The 12,593-nt window shown below is 41.6% G+C and overlaps 1 protein-coding gene across 2 annotated transcripts; it reads left to right on the top strand.

Moving 5' to 3' along the window:
* The first annotated feature begins 2,952 nt into the window (after nt 1-2,952).
* On the top strand, nt 2,953-6,879 carry LOC147888840 (pentatricopeptide repeat-containing protein At4g39530-like). Of its 2 annotated transcripts, XR_015542988.1 has the most exons (4): nt 2,953-3,200; nt 3,283-3,359; nt 3,440-6,367; nt 6,619-6,879. XR_015542988.1 is itself a non-coding variant. In XM_087392206.1 (3 exons), the coding sequence occupies exons 1-3, from the start codon at nt 3,056-3,058 to the stop codon at nt 6,269-6,271; spliced, it is 3,054 nt and encodes a 1,017-aa protein (XP_087248332.1). In that variant the 5' UTR covers nt 2,953-3,055; the 3' UTR covers nt 6,272-6,879. The 2 variants fall into 2 exon arrangements, 1 of the variants encoding a protein (XP_087248332.1); XM_087392206.1 differs by having other exon boundaries at nt 3,440-6,879.
* Nucleotides 6,880-12,593: the final 5,714 nt, after the last annotated feature.

The following is a 12,593-nucleotide window of genomic DNA, read 5'->3' as shown; positions in this document are numbered from 1 at the left end:
CAACCAGTCTTTAAGGTCCATTGAAGTCTGATGAATGAGAGTTCCTACAAGCAAAGCCGAATTCACATCACACATCACCTAGATATAACATCTTTGCTCGAGTCAATGCACGACATCACAAACATAAAACAGCAAAAGCGATAGTTGCATGATAGCAACGATTATGAAGGGGATGCAAGTGTGGTCTAAACCTTCGTACGTCTCTACCCACATGGTAATAAACGTTGATTACCTGAAGAGCCAGGATGGAGATGGTTGATTCGCACAAGAAGGCTGCGCTTGTGTTGGCTGATCTAACTCCATAGTTGCAGTTCGAAATGATCAACATACGTCTTCACCTTATTATGAGAGGGCTGGGTGCTGTCACTTCTTGATTCCCTAAGTGTTGCTTGGTTCACTCAAAGGTTTGCTAGGTGACATGCTTCTTCAAGGCTCCCGAAGCCTTAGTGTATCACATGGTTGGGGCGCTAGCATCCTATGTCGTTGCACTTAGCCAAACCACATTGAAATTCAGATCTTCACAAGTAGGCATTCAAATGATGTGGCAAGAGAAGGACTTCCTATACTTTTGCAAATTTGGAAGGAGATTCTGGCCCTTAAATCAATGGAAGATCAAGGCTTACAAATGTGACACATGGTTTACGAACCCCCTAGGCTGCTTAGTGAAAAAATATTTTTTACAGCAGGCAGCCTAGGGAGATGTTTAAGTTTTCTCACACCCCCTTGAGCCACTTGTCATGAATCTAAGCCCTTTATCTTATGCCCTTGATTTCGTTTGAATCTAAGCCCTTTATCTTATGCCCTTGATTTAGTTTGATGTAAAAGCTAAGCTTTTGACTAAAGCACTAAAAGCATATAGGTGCTTTTCACAATAAAAAGACTATATACCTATTCGATTTGAAGAGATGGTCTACTGGATTTGCAAGTTGGGGTTATTGGCATGTGAAGCTTTGGAGAGCCTCACGATGACCTTATGCTCTACTCTCACAAGCCTAAAAGCTCAACTTACTACAGTGATCAAACTCCCATTTTCCCAATGTTGGAGAGGCACGTAACGCTGGAAGTGGAGAGTGAGAATGTTACGTGCTCTACTTCAGACTTCCTCTAATGATAGTCGTTTTTTTGTGTTGTCTAGAGTCTACTGAAGGATCTGAGAATGTTGGAATCATCGCGCTCAAGGACACACACAGATCCTCTCAGGATCACATTGGCAACTTTTTTGGATATTGTCTCTCGTCATTCGACTACGATTACGAGTATTGACATTCAAGTAATATGCCAGTTTCTTATCCATTCACGAGACTTATCCTCGATGCTAATATTCTCAACGTTTATATTCTCGATGTTATCTCGACACCTAAGGTAGGACCCGTTCCCTCAGATTATAACTTTTTGGGGAAAGAAGCGCGCTGCCTCCCCACCCACACTATGTGTGATTATAATAATTATATATTATATATTATAATATAAATATTTTCAATTACTGGTCCATTCAAAATTTCTTGTTTTCAATATGAAATCTTATAACATTCCTCTCGTTTAATGCAAGGAAATCTAAGATGGATGCAACATTGAAGGATGACTACACCTTTATTCATATGGTTGTAATCCATGTGACAATAGTGTAAACACTACAATGTGTTATTGTATCGCCTTACTCATGTATTTGTTGGACTTCAGCTTCCACATCACAAAATCAATAATAAATCACCACACCTGACATTTGTAGGGAGGATCGGGTCCTAATGGACCCTGTGTGTGTGTCGCGTCTCATGTTCATGATTTTACTCATTCTCTTTTTTCTTTAAACAATTGATAAAATAGTAGGATTCAGCTTTTATTTGGGTGTGATTTTTTGGTGAGCTTTTTGTCATGAGCTTTTTTTCAATTTTCATGAATATTGTGAGCTTTTCATTCACCTGAGAGAGAGAGAGGGGGAGGGGGGGTTTCATGGAGTGGGGTGGGTGGAAAGTTTGGGTTATGGTTGCAGTTAAGAGGAGAGAGGGGGGGGGAGGGGAGATAAAGGAAAAGGGGAGGGATGGTCGCATGGGTAAAGTGGCATGGAGAAGGGAGGGGAGGGGAGTTGGAACATATATTCATTATCATAGTTAGAGAGGGAACTTATAAGGTATGAAAAGAGGAGTGCAAGGAGGAGAGAGAGGATGAGGAATGTGAAACTTATGTTCATCTACTAAATGTAAAGGGGAAGGGAGAGCATATGGGAAATTTGTTCATTTTCAAAGTGTATAATTTGATAGATTTGACCTCATATTTGGATTCCTCGTCGAATTCCGGTCATTTTGAGTACCAACATGACCATATTCCGATAAAAATTGGAAAAATGGTGTTTTTGTCATTTTGGCCTGTTTTGGGCCTGTTTTGAGTCTGCGCTAGCGCAGACTCAAAACAGGCCCAAAACAGGCCACTAGCGCAGACTCAAAACAGGCCAAAATGACAAAAACACCATTTTTCCAATTTTTATCGGAATATGGTCATGTTGGTACTCAAAATGACCGGAATTCGACGAGGAATCCAAATATGAGGTCAAAAGTTTCAAATTATACACTTTTAAAATGGACATATCTCCCATAGTTACTCCCTTCTACTTTGAATATGGACATATCTTCCATAATTTTTTGCCTCTTACTGCCACTCATATTCGCCCCCCCCCTTCTGCATAGTATACACTCTTCCACCCCTTCCACATGCTATGAAAATGAACATATCCTATATCCTCTCCCCCTCTTTCTAACCTCCCCAGCTTTCTTATAACAAAAACATGTATGGATTTCTAAAAAAAGCTCGCAAAAACAAAGGAAATTGTAAAAAAGCTCACATTAAAAAGCTCGCCAAAAGATTTTTCCCCTTTTATTTCGAGTTCCCCAAATCTAGTTCTCATTGTAGAATTTTCACAATTTTCTACATTCTTTTTGTCCTTTGTCTTTCCTCCTGAGAAAAACATTCAAAAATTTGAAACCTCGTGAACAAGCAACACGGTGGACTGGGTGACTATTGGACTCGTTGGTAGATTGCTAACTCGAGCCGCAGCGACACGATGGAATCGTGGCTTCGTTCAGGTGTCTGGGACGTTTTCCTCAGCAATTTACAGCCCATAAAACAATCGTTGGTAGCCCATGTGCGCAGGCTATCAAGCCGGGCGGAAGCGGTAGTCCACGATTCTTCTGTTCGCTCTGCTAGAAGTACGTACTTGCAAATGTTCAGGTATTGCATGACAGGCCTCCATGTCTGGCGTTTCGTTTTCATCGATGTTATGCTTTGCAGGTATCTCAAGTACCGAGCGCTTATGGCAAGAGTACTTCATGGATCCCTCCCAGTGGTGGGACAATCGAAATAGCAAAGTAAGTGTGCGACGCATCTGGACAAATGATTCACACAGATAAAAAGCTTAGGCTGACGAGTATGTTGTGAATTTTCATAGACAAGCCCATGGTCTCCAGATTTCAAGCATAAAGTTACCAAGGAGTTGCTTTGGATAGACGGATGGTACAATCCAAGTTGGATTAAAGGCATGCAGGAGTCCGAAAGCAGGGGACTGCACGGGGCCGAATCATCCGGTGGCCAGACCCGGTTAAACTCGGAAGATTATGGCTTGTTGGAGGAGTATGGCAAGGGCAGCTTTGGGTCTGCCCAGGAACTGCGACAGAATTGTGGCTGGGAGACGCTTAGCATAGAGGATTTACTCTCAACTTTGGAACGGATGCCCGGGTTGCCTTCGGCTGATGAGTTTACGTGCATCGTGCAGAAGTGCAGAAAAAAGAAAAATCTAGCTGACGCTAAGCGCTTGCATGGCTACATTTGCAAAAGTGGGCTAGAAGCTCATAGATGTCTTGGGAACTATCTTGTCCCAATGTTGTTGGAATGCGGAAGCATGTGCGATGCTCAGGTGGTTTTCAACAGGTTGGTTGATCGGAATGTGTATTCTTGGACTTGTCTAATTACAGGGTTTATTGATTCTGGGGATTCACAGCATGCCCTCCACCTGTACCAGCAAATGCAAGAGGACTGTGTACATCCTAGCAACTATACATTTGTGGCCCTCCTCATGGCTTGTGCTAGGCTGAAAGATGGGGGAAGAGGCCAAGAAATGCACGCTGAGATTGCCAGAAAGGGGCTGGAAAGAGATCTTTATGTAGGCAGTACTTTGGTCGATATGTATGCCAAATGTGGCTTTCTTCCAAAAGCAAGTGAAGTATTTAGCAAGCTTCCAGTTCGAGATGTAGTGATGTGGACTGCACTGATTGCAGGATATGCTGAATACAGCCTTGGTGAGGAAGCATTGAAGTGTTTCAAACAAATGCAACTTGAGGGCATCTTTCCAAATGCTCACACGTTTGTTTGCATCTTGAAAGCTTGTGGAAGTGTAGGGGCCATAGACGTAGGCCATGAAATACACGTTGAGATTGCTAGAAAGGGCTTCGAAAGTGATATTTTTGTTGGCAGCACCTTGGTTGATATGCATGCCAAATTTGGCATGCTTACAAAAGCACAGAAAGCTTTTGATAAGATTCCAGTCCGAAATGTAGTCTTGTGGACAGCACTAATAGCAGGATACGTGGAACATGGGCTTTGTGAGAAAGCACTGAACTTTCTTGAACAGATGCAACTGGAGGGTGTCTCTCCAAATGCTCGTACATTTGTTTGCAGTTTGAAAGCTTGTGGCAGCATTGGAGCAACAGACAAGGGCCGAGAATTACACTCTGAGGCTTCTAGAAAGGGTTTGGAAACAGATCTTTTTGTTGGCAGTGGCTTGGTTGATATGTATGCTAGATGTGGCTTGCTTCAAGAAGCAAGGGAAACGTTTGACAGGCTTCCAATCCCCAATGCGGTCTCATGGAATGCACTACTTGCTGGATATGCTGATCATGGGCTTACAGAGGAAGTGCTGAAGTGTTTCAAACTGATGCAACTGGAGGGCGTCTCTCCAGATTTCTGTTCATTTCTTTGCATTTTGAAAGCTTGCTGCAGTGTCGGAGCTATTGACATGGGCCAAGAAACACATGTAGAGATAGCAAGAAAGGGGTTGGAAAGAGATCCTCTTGTTGGCAACACCTTGGTCAATATGTATGCAAAGTGTGGCTCACTTGTAAAAGCACGGGAAGTGTTTGACAGGCTTTCAGTTCAGGATGTGGTCTCATGGACTATGATAATCACAGGATATGCCAAACATGGGTTTGGTGAGCAAGCGCTCAACTGCTTGAAACAAATGCAACTAGAGGGTGTCACTCCAGATGCTCTTACATTTGTTTGCACCTTGAAGGCTTGTGCCAGCATAGGAGCAATAGCCAAAGGTCATCTACTACATGAAGAGATTGCTAGACATGGGTTGGAAAGAGACATTTTTGTTGGCAACATGTTGATTGATATGTATGCCAAATGTGGCTTGCTTGCAAAATCTTGGGAAGTATTTGATAAGCTTTCAGTTCAAGATGTAGTCTCGTGGACTGCGCTACTCACAGGATATGCCAAACATGGGCTTGCTGAGGAAGCACTGAACCATTTTGAACAGATGCAACTGGAGGGTGTCTCTCCAGATGTCCTCACTTTTGTTTGCAGCTTAAAAGCTTGTGGCAGCATAGGTGTCATAGATATGGGCCAGGAAATATATGCTGAGATTGCCAGAAAGGGGTTAGAAAGAGATCCTATTGTTGGTAGCACCCTGGTCGATATGTATGCCAAATGTGGCTCCCTTACAAATGCAAGGGAAGCGTTTGACAAGCTCCTTGTTCGAGATGAGGTCTCGTGGGACACACTAATCACAGGATATGCCCAGTTAGGAGAGAGTGAAATTGTTTTCCATATGTTTGAGAGAATGAGAGGGGAAGGTCTAAACCCAAGCAGGGTCACATTCCTTACTGTTCTTACTGTATGCAGTCACACGGGTCTAGTGGAAAAGGGCCAGAAGTACTTTGAGGCCATGACCAAAGGCTATGGCATGACTCCAACTATTGAGCACTTTGGTTGCATGATTGATCTCCTTGGACGAGCAGGTCAATTAGAGGAGGCAATATTGGTGTTGAAGAAAATGCCTTTCCATCCGAATCTTGTGGTCTGGCATACTGTGTTGGGTGCTAGTCGAAAGTGGGGTGATGTGGAGCTTGGAATGAGGGCCTTTGAATACGCCGTCCAATTGGATGAAAAGGATGGTCCAGCTTATGTGTCAATGTTTAACATTTATGCAGATGCTCACACGCAGGAAAGCGAGAAGAACGTTGAGGTAAATCATGGAAGAAGCCTGGACAGAGTGATATAGGAGCATACAAGACATGTCAGAACAAAATATATTTATGCGATAGATTTGCAGTGTGTGTCATGGGACATATCTGATGATGCAAAGAAACATGGTGATGTGAGTACATTGAGAAACTCACTAATGTGTTGCCCTAATCGATAACCCTAAGGGGATCACCCATATGAGCTGTCAAAAACCTCTGGGTTGTGTTGACTGTGCACTCGTATATCAATAACAGAGTAGTAATTTATTCTTGTCAAGGATGCAGACTACGTCATGTCTTCTCTGAAGTGTAATTATGGAAGTATCATTGGTGACATTTATGAGAACCACTGGCCTCTTATTTGAATTGTTTCTGCTGCACTCAGGAGGATTGGGAGTACATACAGCAAGTAGAAGAGTGCACGTCCATGGGAGGGTGCTGTCCAAGGAATTAGCACTACAAAAGCCCACTGAAGCTCACCAAGGAGCATGCAACCAAGGGAGTGCAAGGACAGAAGTAGGGGCAGAGTTTGTGCTGACCATAGAGCAGCGGCTTGCTGCATCTTTTGGGATCTTTGGTGAATCTTTCTTTGAAAGTGTTTGATTCAGATTTGTACAATGTATTCTGAGGCATTTTTGAACTGCTCTACTGTCGTCTGTCTCCTGAGTTTGGTGTTTGTGATTCTATGTGGACACATAACGTTGAAGTTTTGAATTACAGCATTCTCTTCTCCTCTCTATGATTCTTTCGTTGCACACACTTATCTACTTACTATTTCCATTGTGTGGAGAAACTAGCCAAAGGGTCTAGATTTTTCTAACATGGTATCAGAGCCACCGCTGCGTATCTGGAAAGCTATGTGATGGTGGTTTGCTTGGAAGTGAGATTTGTGATACTAGGGTTTCATAGGAGGCGGAGATCTGATGCTAAGGAGGTGTATGCCTTGGTGATCAAGCCATGCAGTAAGCGACCAACTTCGACAACTGGAAGAGCAGTGACTTCTGATCAGTAAGTGAAAAGAAGGTCAGAGTGTGTGTAGGAATTATCATTAAAGTGTGACAAGAAGGTCAAGATAAGAAAGTTTGTGAGAGGATGCATGATTTCTAACCAGTGAGGCTAATCATTCCTTGTATGTGCAAAAGACAAGTACATGAATGGTGGTGATAGTTATCTATGTGGATGACTTAATAATTACTAGGAGTGATGCAATTGAAATGACACATGCAAAGGCCATGCTCTACGTGGAATTTGATGTGAAGGACGTTGGTGAGCTAAGTTACTTCTTAGGAATTAAAGTGATTCATACTCCTCATGGTGTATGGATGTTACAGCAGCAATAGAGATTGGACATGCTCCAAAAATTTCAGACGGCTGCATTCTAGCCAGCTGCCACACCAATGGAAGTGAATTCAAAGTTACGGCCTGCTGTTGGAGAGGTTGGAGAATCCAACCATGTATAGGAAGTTAGTTGGAATTTTATTCTATGATGCCTCGACTAGGCCAAATATATGTCATGATATAGGAGTGATGAGTTAGTCTATGTAGCAACCAAGGAAGCCACGTTTGGATGCAGCACAAAGGATGCTACAAAATGCAAAGGCTACACTGAATTATGGTCTATTTTATATATATGGTACAACCATAGAGTTTTTTAGATATGCTGATGCAGATTGGGCAGGTAACTCTTATGACAGAAGATTGACTAGTGGCTATGCATTCAGTTTTGAGTGCATGGTCACTTGGAGCAGTAAGAAGCAACCAACAATGTATTGTCTAGTATTAAGGCTGAGTACAGAGGTGCAATAATGGCTGCATGTGAGCTAACATGGTTGAGAAAGCTATTCCTATGAAAGCTTGCATGCATTTTGTCACCATCCATGTAAACCTTGTTCAATGTAAAACACAACAGTTTTACTCCAACTTTAATTGATAAACATCATTTTCATATTTCACATATTTCCATGACATGTCTCTTCAAGGACCTATACCGAAGGCCAAAACTAGGCCAAGTTAGTGAGGATTAGGACTTATTGAACTAAGGATTGTTTAGGCCTAAAAGGGCCAAAAGGGGTATAGTGGAGGGAACCATATGCAATTCCATGTATGGCACATTTTGATGCAACAATGCATATTTGTTTTACGACCTCCTTTTGCTTCCTCTCTCTCTCTCTCTCTCTCTCTCTCTATCTATATATATATCTAAAATATCTGTGTGTGTGCGCGTACATATGCACGTAAGTATGTATGTATATGTCCTTTCTCCCTTCCCCACTCACCCAAATCATGGATTCCTCACTTTCAACTTCCATGTGAGCACTCTGGATTTCTTGACTTCCAAATCCCACATCAACATTTTTGACTTTAATGTGAGACCTAAAACTTGGAACACAAAGTCAGTCTCGAATTCTCCAAAACCAGATTTCAAACTCTCGAATCCCAGATTCTCGATTTCAAGTTCAAGTCTTAGTTCCCGAATTGCAGATTGCACGTCAACAACACCTGGATTCCAAATCAAACGTGTGAATTCGAACACGGTTTTGAATTTTGGCCAACCACAACACACCACACACACGCATGCACGCGCATGCACACAGAGAGAGAGAGTTGGTTTGCTAATCTACAAAGATATTCATCATTCATCATGATAATGGGATGGTTTGCTAATCTACAAAGACATTTTCCAAGCTCTATGTATGTCCTATTTGCCAACATGGCATATAGGACACACTCAAGCATCGACCTCACATTCATTCTTTCATCCAACAATTTATTGATTGATTTCATGTCCCCGTGATAGATATGCAAAAGAATGCAAGTAACAGAGTGTAATCCCATGGCTACTTGCACATTGTCTCACCAACCTCCTCTTCCACTCCAAAAAAGTCATGGTCCCCAACATGGAAGATGATCAAGTAGCCTTCCATCAGCGTTGGCGTTCAACATTCCCATATGCTTTCCATTGAAAAATTCGTTCGTAGATAGCCTAATCTTTACAAGGGTGCATGTATGCACAAAAGCACTTGGCTCTAACTTGTGGGTTTTACAGGTCTTTAGACACTATCGATTGTTTAGTAAGAAATAATAAAAAAGAAACGCTTTAAGGACTTGCAAGATCCATTAGGCTTTGCCAAGGTTCTATAGTTATTTGCATGCTCTCACACGGACTGCAAAGCCACTGCGTTTTATTTAAAAAAACTATAATTTAAAACTAAAAGGTAAATAGGCGTTATTTTTCCTTTTACGTTTTACGAATGATACCTGCAAAGTTTTGATGTCAACTTTCTGGAGTTTTTTTTGCTTTATTTTTATAATCATATCGAGTAGACGACAATCTCTTCAGCAGCAGGCATAAAGCCCATTTGGCTGGCATAAAGCCCTTTCAATAGGAAAACTAATTTTTTTTTACAAGCGAACGTGCTCTTCTGGCAAACGGCGTTCTGGATAGCAATTTTTTTCCTGGCAACGGCTTCAGCATCAATTAACAGGGGAATCGGCTTTAGTGCCTTGCTCACAAACGAACACGCGAGACCTAGATGAGCGACTGAAAAGCTTGAAGTGACTTGAAGACTTGTAGCTGGAGGAATCCAAGGCAATCGTTTTAGGGAGAGCTCAAGCATGGAGGGAGTGGAGCCCCTAAATTGATTTATGGCCATGTTGGAGGGGGGTAAAAAGCACACACAAGCTAAAAGCTGAAAAGCCAACAGCCATATAGAAGTAGAGGTTAAGAATTTTAGAAATTCCTTTAAAAACTAAGGATAATCACAAAACGTAAGAGGTGTTAACATTGGTAAGTTTTTGTTCATTGTTCAAGCATTTGCACACAGTTCGAACGCACATCAAAATTGGCCTTCGTGGCTAGTGCTTTCGAACGCACACAAGAGCACTAGCCACGAAGGCCAATTTTGATGTGCATTCGAACTGTGTGCAAATGCTTGAACAATGAACAAAAACTTACCAATGTTAACACCTCTCACATTGGCAAGCTCTTTGAATGTAGGCCCTCAAAGTTTCCTCTTCTGAGTCTTTGAGATGGAACATCCTGATAAATTGTAGAAAGTGATTAATGAGCTTGGAGACCATGGCTACATCTCTTCGAATTCTAGTAACAATGCTATCCTATCCCATCCCAAATCATTACTAAGGCTTCCATTATGGCGTGCTTTAGCTGAGCACACCGTTTCAATGCTGCAATTAGTCCGACAAACATCTCTTGCAACTCTCAACACATAAGTGTCGCGATCCCTTAACTTTAGAAAATAGCAGATTTGCTCAAGCGTGCCTTCTTGCTATCTTCTGACTAGAACACATAAAATGGGAGCTCAATGCATTGCCTCGCAGCGCATTTCTGAGGGAAATCTGTGCAACCTGTTGAACCACGGCATGCATTTTTTCAGATAAATCGTCTTCCACTTTATGGGAAGTTTTTCCGGATAAATCTTCATGCTTTTTCCTCTTAGGCTTCTAAGCATTCTTTCAATCGTTGCATCATATTTGGACTAATATGATGACATGGCATAGCGAGAGAGAGAATTGGGAAAAGCCATGAGAAAAGAGCAAGCATAGCTTGAAGCCACGTGGAAATCATTCGAATCTCTTGCATTGCCTTCTTTTAGTCGAAGTTAATTTTGGATATTAGTTGGGGTTTAGGATGTGTTATCCCTTTGGCCTCATTTCTTGCTCCTAGCAATCTTGGATCGCTAGCAATGTTGGCTATTGTGGATGCTCCTAATAAATAATAATAAAATAAGGGGGATGGGAGGACAAATATAATCAACAAATTGCATGTGCACGCACACACACACACACGTATGCAACCCCACACACACACGTAAACATAGCTCAACTAACCTAAACTAACTAAACTAAACATGTACGTAAATATAGCACACACACACACACGTATGCAACCCCAAACACACACGTAAATATAGCTCAACTAACCTAAACTAACTCCAATTATAGAATAAACCTAAGAATTAAAAATAAAATGGACTATGAAGCTCCCTACTTTGAATTTGCATTCTACATTCAAGGATCCTAAATGCCAACCCAAAGCCAAATTTCAAAGATATAATGACTACAACATAGGACAATGCAGAGTTTCTTTAGTACTTTTCTTGTATTATACCCCTTTTTTAGAATCGATAGATTAAATGACTAAATTGAGAGATAAATGCACTCTTACTTGTGCAAAGACAAGAGAACTTACAAAATTAAGAAAGAGTTTGGAACTTTGTAAATTCCTCCTCCAAAAGAGTTTGGATCTTTGTACATAAAATCTTTAAAGTTTGGAATTTTTGGCACAAACAAGTCATCTCTGAATCTCCTAACCTGACTAAGTTTGATAACATACATCCGGTCCAATTTGATGAGACATTGCCAATTGAGAATCCTTCAATTGCAACTACTCAGCATGAGCAAGAGTTTCCACCATGGGAGCCATTGATAGCACGGCGATGCCTTTTCTTTCCTCATCACTCCATTTTCCACTTTATAATAAGCACATTCATTATCTACCAATTTTTAAGTACATTCATGCAGTTTGGTCGACAATTGAGCTAGCCCTAGCATGCAGATAAATTTTCCTCAGTGTCTTTGAAGATGGCCTCATACCCATAACAACATTGTTAGGACGTTGCAATTGCAAATGCCAAAGGTTCCTTTCAGGATGAGGTCTCAATTAAAAATGGCATACCAAATAGCGGAAATGAATGAATACAACAAGAGAAAGAGGGATGCTATAATGCTTATAGACCTTTTGACTTTGGGTGGCATGCATGGCTCTTTTTGCAGTAGTAGGGACCCTACATGCACTTGCACGTTTGAGGAAAAATTACTTTGGGTGGGGATGGTTGTCATGAGTGCCAAAATTGCGCCAAACTAGTGAGGGCTTTGATTCATTGGACTAGGTTGTTTCAGATTACATGAGGCTAATAGGGATACAATTGAGGGGACTATTGTTAGAATGTGTGTAATCATGAGTGAGAACATGAAGCTACAAAAAGGGCGAGGGACTAATGAAACCTCACCTAAGATTGACATATGCATAGCAAATGTGTAAGGAGCTTAATCCCACATGCAAAGCAGATAGTCCAATATCAAGGTATATGAAGCACTGATGTAGAAGACCTGCAATATCCTGAAACCCTTTTAAGGGGATGATGTCTCCTAGACTAGCTAGGTGGTTGAGGGTTGGGGCACCGTCAGTACATAGGTCCATCATTGGATATTGCCACATGTTGAAAATGTCAACATGGTATCAAAACCAATGGTCCTGCCTACCTTCCCATGAGAACTAGTAAATGCCTTATGGTAGCAAGGCAGTGACTAGACGAGGAATGAGAGGAGTTAGTCGCATAG

The sequence above is a fragment of the Dipteris shenzhenensis genome, chromosome 21 (assembly GCF_047967505.1).
Source record: "Dipteris shenzhenensis isolate YYH24624 ecotype China chromosome 21, Dip_SZ_1.0, whole genome shotgun sequence".
Lineage (NCBI taxonomy): Eukaryota > Viridiplantae > Streptophyta > Polypodiopsida > Gleicheniales > Dipteridaceae > Dipteris > Dipteris shenzhenensis.
This window is presented reverse-complemented; position numbering and strand designations above follow the sequence as displayed.